This window comes from Pelobates fuscus, chromosome 8, assembly GCF_036172605.1.
Source record: "Pelobates fuscus isolate aPelFus1 chromosome 8, aPelFus1.pri, whole genome shotgun sequence".
Taxonomy (NCBI): domain Eukaryota; kingdom Metazoa; phylum Chordata; class Amphibia; order Anura; family Pelobatidae; genus Pelobates; species Pelobates fuscus.
This window is the reverse complement of record NC_086324.1, coordinates 161082196-161099704: the sequence shown is the minus strand read 5'-3', so window position 1 is coordinate 161099704 and position 17509 is coordinate 161082196. Positions and strand designations below refer to the sequence as shown.

At 43.0% G+C, this 17509-nt stretch overlaps 1 protein-coding gene across 1 annotated transcript in view; it reads left to right on the top strand.

Moving 5' to 3' along the window:
* The window catches only part of CORO7 (coronin 7), a 107557-nt gene that overhangs the window by 27261 nt on the left and 62787 nt on the right, over positions 1-17509 (top strand). Inside the window, exons 8-9 of the mRNA XM_063430564.1 lie at positions 5813-5899; positions 6832-6914. Of these exons, the coding sequence (XP_063286634.1) occupies positions 5813-5899; positions 6832-6914 (170 nt within the window). The remainder of the gene's footprint in view (positions 1-5812; positions 5900-6831; positions 6915-17509) is intronic.

The window sequence follows — 17509 nt, the reverse complement described above, 5'->3', positions numbered from 1 at the left end:
CGGGACACATCCCTCTCACCTCCTCCTAACACACAGACACCGGGACACATCCCTCTCACCTCCTCCTAACACACAGACACCGGGACACATCCCTCTCACCTCCTCCTAATACACAGACACCGGGACACATCCCTCTCACCTCCTCCTAATACACAGACACCGGGACACATCCCTCTCACCTCCTCCTAATACACTGACACCGGGACACATCCCTCTCACCTCCTCCTAATACACAGACACCGGACACATCCCTCTCACCTCCTCCTAACACACAGACACCGAGACACATCCCTCTCACCTCCTCCTAATACACTGACACCGGGACACATCCCTCTCACCTCCTCCTAATACACAGACACCGGACACATCCCTCTCACCTCCTCCTAACACACAGACACCGAGACACATCCCTCTCACCTCCTCCTAATACACAGACAACGGGACACATCCCTCTCTCCTCCTAATACACAGACACCGGGACACATCCCTCTCACCTCCTCCTAATACACAGACACCAGGACACATCCCTTTTACATCCAAATGCACATTTGCAATGCTCCAACCCATGGAGCAGACTCAAACTGTGATCAAGTACCAATCTACCCACAAATAAGACTTTTTCTACATAAATATAGAAACAACAGACCTATGGAGCAGTCTAATGTATAAAATAACGTTTGACCCATGGACCAGCTCTGAAAAGGATGGCAGAGCAATTAATGACATAACACAACACACAGGAGGGACAGAGTGAAACACAGCGCAATTTAACACCGAGGATATTCAAAGCAATGCACTGCAAAGAGTAACACACAGGCAGGGCAGAGGAATGCGCAGGGGGCAGAGCTACACACCGCATAATGCAATGGAAAGACGAGTTGTGCAATGCACTTGAGATCCTTTACCAATGTTGCCCATAGATTTTCTTTGAAGGTTGGAAAAGAAACCCTGAACAGTTGCTCAGTCTGCCCTATTTGCGTCAATGTTAGCCCTATTTTTGCTTAAGAGTCGCCACAACTTCTTTCTCTCCATCCTGACCGGACAGAAGTCTATACATTTAAAAAACTAGATCTATTCTCTATACATAGCACATGCTACCACTTCCTGTACAGCTAAACACGTCATCTTGCTCTGATTCCAGTGAAATCTTTAATGTTAGATCCTTGTAATTTTCTGAATAATTTCAGGAATCCAAAGGGTCAAATTCCCGATCACTATAAGGTGGTAGAAGCCGTTCCCAAGGGCCATTTCATTTAGTAACAAGGCACTTGATGCATATGGCAGCTGCAGGAATGCTAACCTCCTATATTTGATTATTAGTATTACGAGGAGGGGTATTTATTGAATGGGGGTCTGTGACAGTCACAGCTGTGTCACCGTTGGTAATTCCCAAGGTTTGATGTTTGACTGGTGTGTGTCCCCGTCCATGGTAAGGCAGTGATACAGGGTCTTGTTGCCATGACAACGTCAACAGAGAGGTCAGCTTTATAATGGAAAGTAGTTTATCTGCCGTTTTCATTTTGACTGTTCATACAGGGATTACCAACCTTTCATTAAATGCTTGTGTAACTGCAGGATCACTTTGCAGGACTGAAAACAGCGAATTGTAACATGCTGCAGAATATTTTGGAGATAAATAAATACCAATAATAATTAATTCACGTGGTTTGATATTGTGCCATTGCCTAACATAGCAGAATAGCTCTGTACAAATTATCTATTGCCACAATTTTTTAATGTCAGCAAGTTTTTTAAAATTTGTATTAGTATTTCACAGAGTGGATCTTGTGCGGTAACTGCGTCTAATATAAACACGAGTATCGGGGAGAAATTGTATCAAGCGATGTTTTTCCATAATTTTCATACAATCCAATTGTCTTGACGAAGGCACTGCTGTGTGTGTGTGTGTAAGTACAGTATGTGTCTATAGATATAATTATAGTATGTGTTTGGCTAGAGTATTTTTTCAATCCCCTTAGGCTCCAGGAAATGTGTGGGATTGGAGGATTTGGGGTCGTGGGAACTTAGGGCTGTACAGAGGTGAAACCTAAAAATAGCATCTCATTCAAAACTTAGCCGTAGTAGTGATTGTCCATCGTGCACATACATAATGTGACTTAGAAACTCTCTGTTACACGGATCTCCTACATGCCTCACTATGCCGTACATACACAAATCGTGGTCAAATAACTGCATCGGTAGCAGTGAGTCTGTGTAAGTCTGCCACAAAGGGTTCTGGGTTAGGAAGTTATTGCAATCAGGATTTTTCACTATAGAGCGAATTGTCACAAATTAAAAGGGATTTCACATTTTAAGCTGAACCTCTTTAACCCCTTAAGGACCAAACTTCTGGAATAAAAGGGAATCATGACATGTCACACATGTCATGTGTCCTTAAGGGGTTAAGGCAGCTGTGTTTTCAATTAAGATATTTTGGCCTAAAATTTGCAATTCACTTTGAATTCCTGACAATTTACACTCTAGTGAATATTAACGGTTTCTTTGCTGGCAGTGACTAACCCCTTCTTTAGTGGGCAGGGAGCTGGATTATTCCTGCAGGGACTTCCAATGAAGTTTCTCGTGTGTATATATCTTTCATTGTAGTGTTGGGATGTGTAATCCTTTTGTCCCGTGTTGTGTGCTTAAAGGGACACTGTAGGCACCCAGACCACTAAAGCTAATTGAAGTGGTCTGGGTGCTGCGTCCCTTTTGTGCTGCAATGTAAAACAGTTCCAGAGAAATGCAGTGTTTCCATTGCAGCTCTAAGTCTGGTCCATTATCTGTCGCTGGACGTCCTCTCGCTCTGCATGAGGACCTCCAGCGTCAGCTTTCCCCCCATAGGAAAGCATTGATTCAGTGCCTTCCTATGGGGAAGTCTAATACGTGTGCAGAATACGCATGCGCATTAGACCCCGCTCGTCGTGGGACGGAGGAGGGGTTGGAGCTTTGACCCAGCACCAAGGGACATCAGAGTTGGGATAAGGTTTTTAACCCTTTATTTACTGGGTTGGAGGGGGCACGAGGGAGGGGGAAGGCAGAGGGATCGGTAGTGCCAGGAATACAGCTTTGTATTCCTGGCACCTCCGTATCCATTTAACTGCTGCTTAGGTGACTTTGGCTGCTACATAACCATAACTATTAGACTGGGTTTTAAACTGACGGCTTGGTAACCTTCATTCTCAGACTTTGTGCCAAGCTGCCAGCCATGTAACCTTCATTATTAGACTGGGTGCCAAGCTGCCGGCTAAGTAACCTTCATTATCAGACTGGGTGCTAAGCTGGCAGCTATGTAACCTTCATTATCAGACTGGGTGCCAAGCTGCCGGCTATGTAACCTTCATTATCAGACTGACTGCCAAGCTGCCAGCTATGTAACCTTCATTATCAGACTGGGTGCCAAGCTGCCAGCTATGTAACCTTCATTATCAGACTGGGTGCCAAGCTGCCGGCTATGTAACCTTCATTATCAGACTGGGTGCCAAGCTGCCGGCTATGTAACCTTCATTATCAGACTGGGTGCCAAGCTGCCGGCTAAGTAACCTTCATTATCAGACTGGGTGCCAAGCTGCCGGCTATGTAACCTTCATTATCAGACTGGGTGCCAAGCTGCCAGCTATGTAACCTTCATTATCAGACTGGGTGCCAAGCTGGCAGCTATGTAACCTTCATTATCAGACTGGGTGCCAAGCTGCCGGCTTTGTAACCTTCATTATCAGACTGGGTGCCAAGCTGCCAGCTATGTAACCTTCATTATCAGACTGGGTGCCAAGCTGCCGGCTATATAACCTTCCTTTTCAGACATGACTGCCAAGCTGCCGGCTATGTAACCTTCATTATCAGACTGGGTGCCAAGCTGCCGGCTATCTAACCTTCATTATCAGACTGGGTGCCAAGCTGCCGGCTATCTAACCTTCATTATCAGACTGGGTGCCAAGCTGCCGGCTATCTAACCTTCATCATGAGACTGGGTGCCAAGCTGCCAGCTATGTAATCTTCATTATCAGACTGGGTGCCAAGCTGCCAGCTATGTAACCTTCATTATCAGACTGGGTGCCAAGCTGCCAGCTATGTAACCTTCATTATCAGACTGGGTGCCAAGCTGCCGGCTATGTAACCTTCCTTTTCAGACTGACTGCCAAGCTGCCGGCTATGTAACCTTCATTATCAGAAATCTCTTAAACTGTAAAATGGCAGAATACACCACACCTTTAAGACCGTACCATATGGTCTGGATGCTGCTCTTACACTCCAGCTCAGTAAACACACTCTACAAACTGTTTATTTTGGTTCCCAGGCGACAATCACACACAGATGAAGGAATATATACACAACCTCATGCTTCTTGCAATATTTATGTGTTGTCACCTGCAGCTTACACTTATGTGTAAATATTTATGGACATACACACTTCATGCATAACGTGGCTGCAAAAGCATTTCTTTTTAAAACAAAAACCCATATACAAGGATCGGGGTTTGATAGGGTCAAGCTTAGACTCCAAAACCTGCAATGGGAAAGTATCTCACCGGTATTGTCAGCTTTGGCCCACAATAACACAGGAAGACGTAACCTCCGATCTTCCCATCCGCTCTGGTCTACGGCTCCCTCGAGAATCAGCCTACCGGAGCTTCTGCAGATTTCCCAAATCTTCCCTGGGTCCAGAGTAACTTTGTTTAGATGTAGTCGACCAGTTTCTGAGATGGTCTCCTTTATGCTCTATATTTTGTGACTTTAGCGGTGAGAACTTATTCAGTAGGTATCTGATGCCTGATTAAGGATCAGGTAGGATTATTCTGGACCATCTTCACTCAGTAGTGATCTCTTGGAAGCTCATTTGTCAAGTTATTGTCTATTTGAGGATTTTCTGAAACCTTCAGATTTCCTGTCTTGGGACGACGGGCCTCACTTTTTCTTTATAATGTGATGTCATGCCTGATCTGTGACTGGCTTGCTCGGGATACAGCCAAAATCCACTAGCTACACATACGTTACCCTACACATTGGCTTGGCTGAAATGACTCCAAATAATCAAGTGTCTGTTACTCTGCAGTCCAGAGCTCCTCACCTGGATTACACATAGCTGCAGACTTTGATCGTTTGTTTTGTGAAATCTGTTATATACACCTTTGGTTTAGTGTGTGGTTATATATATCTTCAATGGTTTTATTCCACGACCACCTCCTTCCTGATTTTTTTTGTTGGTTATAAACTTAATTTTCTTATTAGAACTGAAACTTAAAACTCTAAAAAAAAAAGTTAGTTTTTCTCTTTATTCAGCTGAATTTTGCCCCTGACACAGATAAGGCCCAGCCGATCTATGGGAAGATTTATTGAAATAACTACTGTTAAATTAGTTTCAGGTTATGGGATACTAGTGTGTGTCACTGAAGGCTTATTGTTTGATCCTATAATTCAAGGCATTGCTTTGCATCATGGCAGAGGTTAAAATTCCAAGACCTACGGTATTAGACAGGTCTAAATGTTACTCATCACTGCAACACTCATCATGGGTGAATTTCCATGTAACACTCATCATGGGTGAATTTCCACTCGCTGGGGCTGAATTTGTACTCTCCAGTGGCGAGTGGATATTTTGAGCCCTGATTGTGAGAAAATTGACCGGCAACAATCGTGGTTTCAAATGTTTCATATTACTACCCAGATCTTTACTCTTAGGGTTCTATTTTATCCTACGGAGGTGACGTTCCGAGGGTTGGTTAACAGATCATGCACTTGTAGAAATGTTATTCATACTGTGGATCACACTGAGCTCTGGTGATCTAACTGTGATGTTAACTACTTTTTATTTTAGGATGCACAAGGTCATGACAATAACAGAGACTCTCGGGTTCTGTGGACGAACTCCAACAATCACCTTTTAACATCTGGGTTCAATCAGGTATGTTCTCTGCCCCCCTCCTCCCCCCACTTTCAGTGTCCTCTATTGCAGTGGTTTCCAACCCAGCCCTCAAGTACCCCCTAACAGTCTAGGACGTAGGAATTACCAAGTTGTGTCTAAGGTATGTTTAGAAAAAGAAAAAAAAACACTTTAGACACAACAGGGTAATCCCTAAATCCTGGACTGGTAGGCGGTACTTGAGGACTGGGTTGGAAACCACTGCTCTATTGCACTGCAAAATTGGGCAGATTATTAGATATGCACACAAATTGCTATTGATTTCTCTTAAGTAGGACTGGTTACAGATAATAATATATGCTGTATCAAAAAAAACAAACAATAAAACAATCCTCTACAAACAGCTTAGTCTATAAGTAACTATTTTTATCAGCAAGATCTAGGCATATCGTATAATACTTTTATGATTTCTTGACGACAGTCCCTTGGAATGTTGGCATGCCAGAGTAGAATTCTATATTGAAGACATATTTCCAATCTTCATTGGCTACTTAGTCAATATTTGATTTGCCGACTGGTTCTTTACTCTGTAATGTCGTGTGAGTATGTACAATCCAGATAAACCATTTAAAATGCTAGAAGCTCTGAAACCCAGTCCTTCCATGGCAGTCAAAGTCTAATCTAAGGTTAAACATATTATACATTCTAAGGATCAAGCAATCACGGCCGTATAACAGTTGGCGTGAGTCACACGACATTCATGTTTTGGGCTGCTTTATCCAATTAGGAAGAATTAAGTTGCTTAGCAAGCTGTTAAGATTAATTTCTGTCTCGAATCCTGCTGTGTGTTTTTTTGTATGATTATTTTGCCCCGTTTTATTATCTAGACTCCACTCTCCTTTATCGTTTCGTTCAATTCCTGGCACTAATGCTGCTGTCACATTGTCTTTTCCATAACCCTCTGCTTTCCGTAGGTCAGAGAGCGAGAGGCGCTTCTTTGGGACTTACGCAACTTCAGTCGGCCAGCGACATCCTTCTCTCTGGATGCTTCATCAGGGTAGGCTTTCCCCAAAAACCTTTACTTTGTTGTAATTAGTTGTGTACTGTATCTCATGGTATGGCATTGGTGAATCTAGAGGCGTAACCTACTCCTTATAGGATAGTGTTATGCAGTCCAGTTATAGCAAACGGAAGGGCTGGGTTCATTTGTTTAAGAAGTTTCCCAGCTCACAACTGCTTACTAGTCCCTTTTGCGTTTCCGAGATAACCATAGACTACTTGATATACTGTGCACTCACAAGTGATATCACAGCCTTATATTATACAACAGGTATAAAGAATTACATAGCCATGAACATGTGGCTCTCATGGTTTGACACATGGACGTTCTAAAATATTGGGAAGTAAAGTACGTCCTGATTTTTTCCAAAAAGGGTCTACGTCTGACTGCAGAGTGGTGGACATCCTGTGCATCAAGTGGGGGAGTAGTGTGGACTGGTGACTCATTTTGCCACTTCCCTGACCACTCTGAAAAACTTTAGGCCCCCTTTCCACCCAAGTTACTTCTTGATTGGCCCTGAAATGACTTCTTCATTGGCCTGTGTCAACCCTATGATTTTATCTTCTGCTGTGGACTTTTTGATTCAGAGTCAAGAATATATAATCTTTTTTTTATACTTTGTTTAATTGAATAATCACTACTCGCACAGTATGCCCAAATACAATCAAAATAATTTCTGGTAGCCTATGGTTTCACCTGGAATCTTGGGGTCTGGGGAGGAACGGGCACTGAATGCTACTGGATTAGTACGTTGAGGAAATGATTTGCCCACAAGTCCATAGGTATTACAGTTCTTTAGTAGAATTGCCAGAGATTTCCTGTCTGTGCTGCATAGCAATATCTGGAACATACAATTAAAGTTAACCCAGTATCTAAAACTTGCCTTAAGCTGTTATTTGAACTATAAATATAGAATAAATTACAAGGTAGTATTCTATGTGCTAAACTGCAAGCATGGCAAAGCCATCAAATTAACTGCATACACAGAAAAACCAGAAAAGTAAAGACCTAATGGAAATTATAGATTGTTCTTTGTATTCTGGATATTCGGACAATATGTATGAGCTCAGTCTGAATTCTAGTGGACTTGAAAGCCACTAAAAGGAAGCTGTCATAATTTTTTTTATTATTATTACTGAAAATAAAAGGTTGCTTGTAATCTAGTCTTGTGGTATATTATTTTGTAATGAATACATATATGTTTATAACATTTTAGTGAATTTTCTTTTCTTTGGGGGCAGCCATCTTATAGCCGTCTTTGGTCTGAGCATCACTTATGCGCTAAGACCATGCACAACTTGAAGGTTTAATGCTGTCCCAGAATGCATTTTTGTGTTGTGTGGTGCTCTCGAGTACCTCTGCACCATTTTTGATGAGAATTAGATGCAAGTATTCTTTTATTTAAAAAAATAAATAAGTTTTACTTTTAAAGCCATTGCACCAGCTATTATGTTAGTGATCTAATCATAATTTGTTTAATTGATGCTTTAAATTTAAAAAAAAATAATAATAATAATAATTGGACATAGACCGATTATTTCCTTACTTCTGCACTAGTAAAAGTAAAACTAAACTAAAAAGAGATCTCACAAAAAAAACTAAAAAACTAAACTGGCAAGAAAACACACAAGGATTTAAAAATAGAGAAACAGCCATTTCAGTAAAGGCTGGACATATTATTGCCTTGACACACGGTACAAAATCTGCAAATGCATTATTAAACCTTAGAGCATCAAATGCTATAATTGTTAACACCCAAAAACACCCGAAAATGCCAAAACAAAAAAGCAGGGTTTTTACAAAGTACTTTGTGTCAGTGTTTTGCATCCAGCATAGAACCATCTGTGGACTAGATTATATTTATTATATCTGTTGACCAACGCGTTTTCTAGGACTGCGATTGAATAATGTGTAGATTAAATTTAAAAAGTAAAACGAGATTGCTTCAGGGTCTCTTTAAAAAAAATAAAAAATAAAAAAAAAATCATATTTTCTATGTTCCATTTTTTTTAAACCAGATTTTTTTTCTTTCCTTAAGATAATCTTCTTAAAAAAATAATCCAAACTACTACGCTATAGGTCATAAAAAACTGGTCTGCTGGCATTTTTAAAATGGTTCTGCAGTTTCTATGGTATTAGTAATAATGCATTTACAATGTAGTAGTAGTTTGAACTTTATCGTATATTCATTCACCTAAATTTCAGGTTTCCAAACTGAATTGTGAATTGACAGGATTTCAAAGTAAAATTCAAATCTTAGGACAGAGAAAATATAAAATGTATATAGACTTTCAATTCACAATCACTCATCTTTAGTGAATATCCTTTTGATAGAACACTGTGCCATTTAAAATTAAATATCTGTTTAACATTAGAGTCTTCCTATTAGTGTTTAGATTACTTTGTGCCCCCCTCCCCCCCCTCCCCATTTCAAAGTGTGTTTATTAAATAAATAAATAAATAAAAATCCCATAAAACGTATCCAGAGCTCGGTCAGTCTTCTAGGTGTAGCCGGCGTGTTTCCGATAACTCAGTTCTGATGTCTTGAGGAAGTGTCCCTAGTGGTTGTCTGTCCGACAGTTACCAGAGGTGTGTTTCACAGAAATGGTAGTAGCAGAATTTGGCAAATTGTTCCATAATGAGTATGGGGCTTGGATCATTACACGTGCTAAAAATCCTTAATAAACACTCATCCATCATTAAATGCAGAATATAGAGCTGTGTAAGCTTTATAAATCACTTAATATTTCTGTTCTAAGAATGGTCACTTCAGTATAGTGCGAAAATCAGAAAAGGGATGAATGAAGACGTAATGTACTTTTTCAAGCACGGTTACACGTCCTGAGGTCACTTCCTCAGAAGATGTGAGAGAATGTGTGCTCTCCACTCATTCCCAAGCGGCTATCTGCTAGACATTGCAGAACGCTACCCATGGGATTCTGGGAGGAAGCTGCCCATGTTGTTGTTGTGTCAGCGGCCATATTTGTTAATTTCACCACAATGTCAACAGAATAAATAAAACTATTAAAACGTAATTATTGTAAAGTGTTATTGAAACATCTCTTGAGAAACAGAGATAGCCCTGTGTAAAACTTACATTTTATTAGGAATAAAGCAATATCATGTTATGTTTATTTTTTTCAACACAGTAAAGTTTTAATAGAAAGTGGGTCAGGAATTCTGAGTAGTATGTTACCACCAGTTTATTTCACTTTACTGAAGGCAACTTGCCACAACAAGGCCAATAATTCAGGGGAATGTGTTTCCAATTTTACTGTTATGAGTCCATTTTGCCTGGGGTGGCAAGGGTGGTTATTTAATATGGTATGTAGCTTATTTTGAGGTTATAGGTCAAATGCCCCCAGGCTTCATTTTCTTTATTGTTTATTTTGTGTATTTTTTTTCTGACCACACAGGAAGGGGGTTTTGCAATCAGAGACTGACCAATATAATGTTATATCCTTATTTATTTCTACCCAGACATTGTATATAATATCCAGCATTTAAGAACAATTTAGGATCATGTAATAGAGCAGTTATAGGTACAGTTATAGGGAGAGGGGTCCTGTAATAGAGCAGCGATAGGTACAGTTATAGGGTGAGGGGTCCTGTAATAGAGCAGTGATAGGTACAGTTACAGGGTGAGGGTCCTGTAATAGAGCAGTGATAGGTACAGTTATAGGGTGAGGGTCCTGTAATAGAGCAGTGATAGGTACAGTTATAGGGTGAGGGTCCTGTAATAGAGCAGTGATAGGTACAGTTATAGAGTGAGGGTACTGTTATAGGGTGAGGGGTCCTGTAATAGAGCAGTGATAGGTACAGTTATAGGGTGAGGGTCCTGTAATAGAGCAGTGATAGGTACAGTTATAGGGTGAGGGTCCTGTAATAGAGCAATGATAGGTACAGTTATAGGGTGAGGGTCCTGTAATAGAGCAATGATAGGTACAGTTATAGGGTGAGGGGTTCTGTAATAGAGCAGTGATAGCTACAGTTATAGGGTGAGGGTCCTGTAATAGAGCAGTGATAGGTACAGTTATAGGGTGAGGGTCCTGTAATAGAGCAGTGATAGGTACAGTTACAGGGTGAGGGGTCCTGTAATAGAGCAGTGATAGGTACAGTTATAGGGTGAGGGGTCCTGTAATAGAGCAGTGATAGGTACAGTTACAGGGTGAGGGGTCCTGTAATAGAGCAGTGATAGGTACAGTTATAGGGTGAGGGGTCCTGTAATAGAGCAGTGATAGGTACAGTTACAGGGTGAGGGGTCCTGTAATAGAGCAGTGATAGGTACAGTTATAGGGTGAGGGGTTCTGTAATAGAGCAGTGATAGCTACAGTTATAGGGTGAGGGTCCTGTAATAGAGCAGTGATAGGTACAGTTATAGGGTGAGGGTCCTGTAATAGAGCAGTGATAGGTACAGTTATAGGGTGAGGGTCCTGTAATAGAGCAGTGATAGGTACAGTTATAGGGTGAGGGGTCCTGTAATAGAGCAGTGATAGGTACAGTTATAGGGTGAGGGGTCCTGTAATAGAGCAGTGATAGGTACAGTTATAGGGTGAGGGTTCCTGTAATAGAGCAGTGATAGGTACAGTTATAGGGCGAGGGTCCTGTAATAGAGCAGTGATAGGTACAGTTATAGGGTGAGGGTCCTGTAATAGAGCAGTGATAGGTACAGTTATAGGGTGAGGGGTCCTGTAATAGAGCAGTGATAGGTACAGTTATAGGGTGAGGGTCCTGTAATAGAGCAGTGATAGGTACAGTTATAGGGTGAGGGTCCTGTAATAGAGCAGTGATAGGTACAGTTATAGGGTGAGGGGTCCTGTAATAGAGCAGTGATAGGTACAGTTATAGGGTGAGGGGTCCTGTAATAGAGCAGTGATAGGTACAGTTATAGGGTGAGGGGTCCTGTAATAGAGCAGTGATAGGTACAGTTATAGGGCGAGGGTCCTGTAATAGAGCAGTGATAGGTACAGTTACAGGGTGAGGGGTCCTGTAATAGAGCAGTGATAGGTACAGTTATAGGGTGAGGGGTCCTGTAATAGAGCAATGATAGGTACAGTTATAGGGTGAGGGGTCCTGTAATAGAGCAGTGATAGGTACAGTTATAGGGTGAGGGGTCCTGTAATAGAGCAGTGATAGGTACAGTTATAGGGTGAGGGTCCTGTAATAGAGCAGTGATAGGTACGGTTATAGGATGAGGGTCCTGTAATAGAGCAGTGATAGGTACAGTTATAGGGTGAGGGTCCTGTAATAGAGCAGTGATAGGTACAGTTATAGGGTGAGGGTCCTGTAATAGAGCAGTGATAGGTACAGTTACAGGGTGAGGGGTCCTGTAATAGAGCAGTGATAAGTACAGTTATAGGGTGAGGGGTTCTGTAATAGAGCAGTGATAGCTACAGTTATAGGGTGAGGGTCCTGTAATAGAGCAGTGATAGGTACAGTTATAGGGTGAGGGGCCCAGTAATAGAGCAGTGATAGGTACAGTTATAGGGTGAGGGGCCCAGTAATAGAGCAGTGATAGGTACAGTTATAGAGTGAGGGGTCCTGTAATCGAGCAGTGATAGGTACAGTTATAGGGTGAGGGTCCTGTAATAGAGCAGTGATAGGTACAGTTATAGGGTGAGGGGTCCTGTAATAGAGCAGTGATAGGTACAGTTATAGGGTGAGGGTCCTGTAATAGAGCAGTGATAGGTACAGTTATAGGATGAGGGGTCCTGTAATAGAGCAGTGATTGGTACAGTTATAGGGTGAGGGGTCTTGTAATAGAGCAGTGATAGGTACAGTTATAGGGTGAGGGGTCCTGTAATAGAGCAGTTATAGGTACAGTTATAGGGTGAGGGGTCCTGTAATAGAGCAGTGATTGGTACAGTTATAGGGTGAGGGTCCTGTAATAGAGCAGTTATAGGTACAGTTATAGGATGAGGGTCCTGTAATAGAGCAGTGATAGGTACAGTTATAGGGTGAGGGGTCCTGTAATAGAGCAATGATAGGTACAGTTATAGGGTGAGGGGTCCTGTAATAGAGCAGTGATAGGTACAGTTACAGGGTGAGGGTCCTGTAATAGAGCAGTGATAGGTACAGTTATAGGGAGAGGGGTCCTGTAATAGAGCAGTGATAGGTACAGTTATAGGGTGAGGGTCCTGTAATAGAGCAGTGATAGGTACAGTTATAGGGTGAGGGGTCCTGTAATAGAGCAGTGATAGGTACAGTTATAGGATGAGGGTCCTGTAATAGAGCAGTGATAGGTACAGTTATATGGTGAGGGTCCTGTAATAGAGCAATGATAGGTACAGTTATAGGGTGAGGGGTCCTGTAATAGAGCAGTGATAGGTACAGTTATAGGGTGAGGGGTCCTGTAATAGAGCAGTGATAGGTACAGTTATAGGGTGAGGGGTCCTGTAATAGAGCAGTGATAGGTACAGTTATAGAGTGAGGGGTCCTGTAATAGAGCAGTGATAGGTACAGTTATAGGGTGAGGGGTCCTGTAATAGAGCAGTTATAGGTACAGTTATAGGATGAGGGTCCTGTAATAGAGCAGTGATAGGTACAGTTACAGGGTGAGGGGTCCTGTAATAGAGCAGTGATAGGTACAGTTATAGGGTGAGGGGTCCTGTAATAGAGCAGTGATAGGTACAGTTATAGGGTGAGGGATCCTGTAATAGAGCAGTGATAGGTACAGTTATAGGGTGAGGGGTCCTGTAATAGAGCAGTGGTAGGTACAGTTATAGGGTGAGGGTCCTGTAATAGAGCAGTGATAGGTACAGTTATAGGGTGAGGGGTCCTGTAATAGAGCAGTGGTAGGTACAGTTATAGGGTGAGGGTCCTGTAATAGAGCAGTGATAGGTACAGTTATAGGGTGAGGGGTCCTGTAATAGAGCAGTGATAGGTACAGTTATAGGGTGAGGGTCCTGTAATAGATAATTTATTTGAAAGTGAAGTGAAGATGCCCTGAGACAGGGAAAGGAAATTCTTTTATGTAAATAATAGATAATCTACTTCATTTAACTAACTATATATATATATATATAATTAACATTTGTTTTCCCCTCTCTCTGTCGCTCCCTTTTCTCTCTCTGTCCATTTCTCTCACTACCTTTTATCCAATTCTTTATCCAGACCCCCAGCTTCTCTCCCTCCCCTTCACTCTGTCTCCTGGAGGACGTTTATTTAACACAGGGGCTGAGATAGAGGGCGATTACCACAGCAACGATTAAATAAACAGGCCATTGCCAGACCTGTGCGGTAGTCTCATTTTCGACACCATTTGGTAATATTGTAACACCTTCTGGTCTGGAAACATTTTACCAGAATTGTTAAAAAGCAACATTGTCTGTCTTCTGTTTGATGGGAGTTTTATAGAGAGAGGACCATGATTTAGTGTTTCAGGGTACTCCCTGTGTGCTGGCACTTGTGAGCTAATTAAGCCCCTCTTTATTATTGTTTACACCCACTGGGTGTTTCATCCCAGATTCTCTAAAAGGGTTCATTTTTCTGAGAGTCAGACTTTTGGCCAAGTTTTTCCTCCTTGCTGCACCGCACACCTCTTGCCCTCCAAGGGTTAAACCCTGCCCTTGATAGCTGTCCCAGCGGGGCCAGACCTAGCCTATAATTATACCAGAAATAAATTAATTCTCTCGGCTTACCTCACCTCCGCCCCCTCCTTGTCTCTGCAAGCTGACTTCTGGCAGATTTTAATGTCAGTTTAGAAATGGCTCCCAGATGCTGAGGTTGGTCTGGTTACTGGAGTAGATGCAGTGAACTTTTGAAGCATTACCTAATGGGAACAGGTTAACCCTGCTGTAGCCAGAGGAGAGTTGAAATCTTTGGCTCACTGGTTGCAGAAGCGAAGCCATCTTGTTAGTCTAAATGCACTGGGCACGTCCCAAGCACTGAAACTGTTGCTGATGCCCTTGGTTCTCATAGCAGTAATTAAAACATTATTAGGGTCCTCACTTTTGATCACCAGGGCCCATGGCTCTAAGAGGTTAATGTGACGTTCAGCATCTGAGATGCAATGGGGTAATACAGTGCTCTATGTGTATGTTTAGATTGTTAACAAGTAAACTGTTGCTACCCCTGGCAGGCAAGTGGTTAACAGTGCAAGGTCCTGCCTGCCCCCGAGATGATAGGGGAGATGTTATTGTGTGTAATGTAACTAACTATATGGCATGGTTAGGGTTAAGATGGTAGTATATATAGCGATATCCAGCAGATTTATGGTTAATGGGACAGTGCTCTGCCAGTATTTCCTAGCAGTGCTATGTAGATTTTTGGTCACTGAGAGGTTAATGGAGCTGCTCTCTGTCGGTCTCTGGTAGGTTAGTGGTGAATTAAGCAGATTTATGCAGGTTTCTGGAAGGTGAGTGATAAATCGAGGTCTATGGAGGTCTCTGGCAGACGAGAGGTTAATGGAGTGTTGCTCCCTGGCATGTTGGTGATTAAGAGGGACACTGCTGGTCCTTGGCAATGTCCCAGGCCGCAGAGAGTTAATAACAAGACATAAGAGAGCTTTGTGCCGGGTACAATATCCCAGCATGCCGTTCAGCCCAGAGTCTGGTTTTTAATTTGAGGCTAAAAGTTGGCGCAGGTCTGAGGGATTGGAAGAGAGACGCGTCCAGAGTGAAAATATTTACACAGCAGGAATCCAGGGGCCGGCGTCTGAGAGCCAAACAAAGGCCTCATTCTGAGGGCTTGCTCCAATCTACTCTGAGTTCCACTCAGGCACTCAATATGATGTACTCCACTCACTGTACTACCTACACCTTTAACTCTGTATTATAGGGCGTTCACTCTTTACTGTGTGCACTCTCGTACTCCCATAGATCATGTGAGGCACTCTCTTATTCCCCTATACCATGCTGGCACTCTCTTACTCCCCCATACCATGCTGGCACTCTCTTACTCCCCCATACCATGTTGGCACTCTCTTACTCCCCATTACCATGCTGGCTCTCTTACTCCCTTATACCATGCAGTGCACTCTCTTACTCCCCATTACAATGCTGGCACTCTCTTACTCCCTTATACCATGCAGTGCACTCTCTTACTCCCCATTACCATGCTGGCACTCTCTTACTCCCCCATACCATGCAGTGCACTCTCTTACTCCCCCATACCATGTGGGGCACTCTCTTACTCCCTTATACCATGCAGTGCACTCTCTTATTCCCCTATACCATGCTGGCACTCTCTTACTCCCCCATACCATGTTAGCACTCTCTTACTCCCTTATACCATGCTGGCACTCTCTTACTCCCCTATACCATGCAGTGCACTTTCTTACTCCACATTACAATGCTGGCACTCTCTTACTCCCTTATACCATGCAGTGCACTCTCTTACTCACCACTCCCCATTACCATGCTGGCACTCTCTTACTCCCCCATACCATGCAGTGCACTCTCTTACTCCCCCATACCATGTTGGCACTCTCTTACTCCCCCATACCATGTGGGGCACTCTCTTACTCCCCATTACCATGCAGGCACTCTCTTACTCCCTTATACCATGCAGTGCACTCTCTTACTCCCTTATACCATGTTGGCACTCTCTTACTCCCCTATACCATGTTGGCACTCTCTGACTCCCTTATACCATGCTGGCACTCTCTTACTCCCCCATACCATGCTGGCACTCTCTTACTCCCCCATACCATGCTGGCACTCCCTTACTCCCCTATACCATGCTGGCACTCTCTTACTCCCTTATACCATGCTGGCACTCTCTTACTCCCCCATACCATGTTGGCACTCTCTTACTCCCCTATACCATGTTGGCACTCTTACTCCCTTATACCATGCTGGCACTCTCTTACTCCCTTATACCATGTTGGCACTCTCTTACTCCCTTATACCATGCTGGCACTCTCTTACTCCCCTATACCATGGAGGCACTCTCTTACTCCCCCCATACCATGCTGGCACTCTCTTACTCCCTTATACCATGCAGGCACTCTCTTACTCCCTTATACCATGCAGGCACTCTCTTACTCCCTTATACCATGCAGTGCACTCTCTTACTCCCTTATACCATGCAGTGCACTCTCTTACTCCCTTATACCATGCTGGCACTCTCTTACTCCCCTATACCATGCTGGCACACTCTTACTCCCCCATACCATGTTGGCACTCTCTTACTCCCTTATACCATGCTGGCACTCTCTTACTCCCCTATACCATGTTGGCACTCTCTTACTCCCCTATACCATGTTGGCACTCTCTTACTCCCCTATACCATGTTGGCACTCTCTTACTCCCTTATACCATGTTGGCACTCTCTTACTCCCCTATACCATGCTGGCACTCTCTTACTCCCCCATACCATGCTGGCACTCTCTTACTCCCTTATACCATGTTGGCACTCTCTTACTCCCCTATACCATGCTGGCACTCTCTTACTCCCCCATACCATGTTGGCACTCTCTTACTCCCTTATACCATGCTGGAACTCTCTTACTCCCCTATACCATGCTGGCACTCTCTTACTCCCCCATACCATGTTGGCACTCTCTTACTCCCCCATACCATGTTGGCACTCTCTTACTCCCTTATACCATGCTGGCACTCTCTTACTCCCCTATACCATGCTGGCACTCT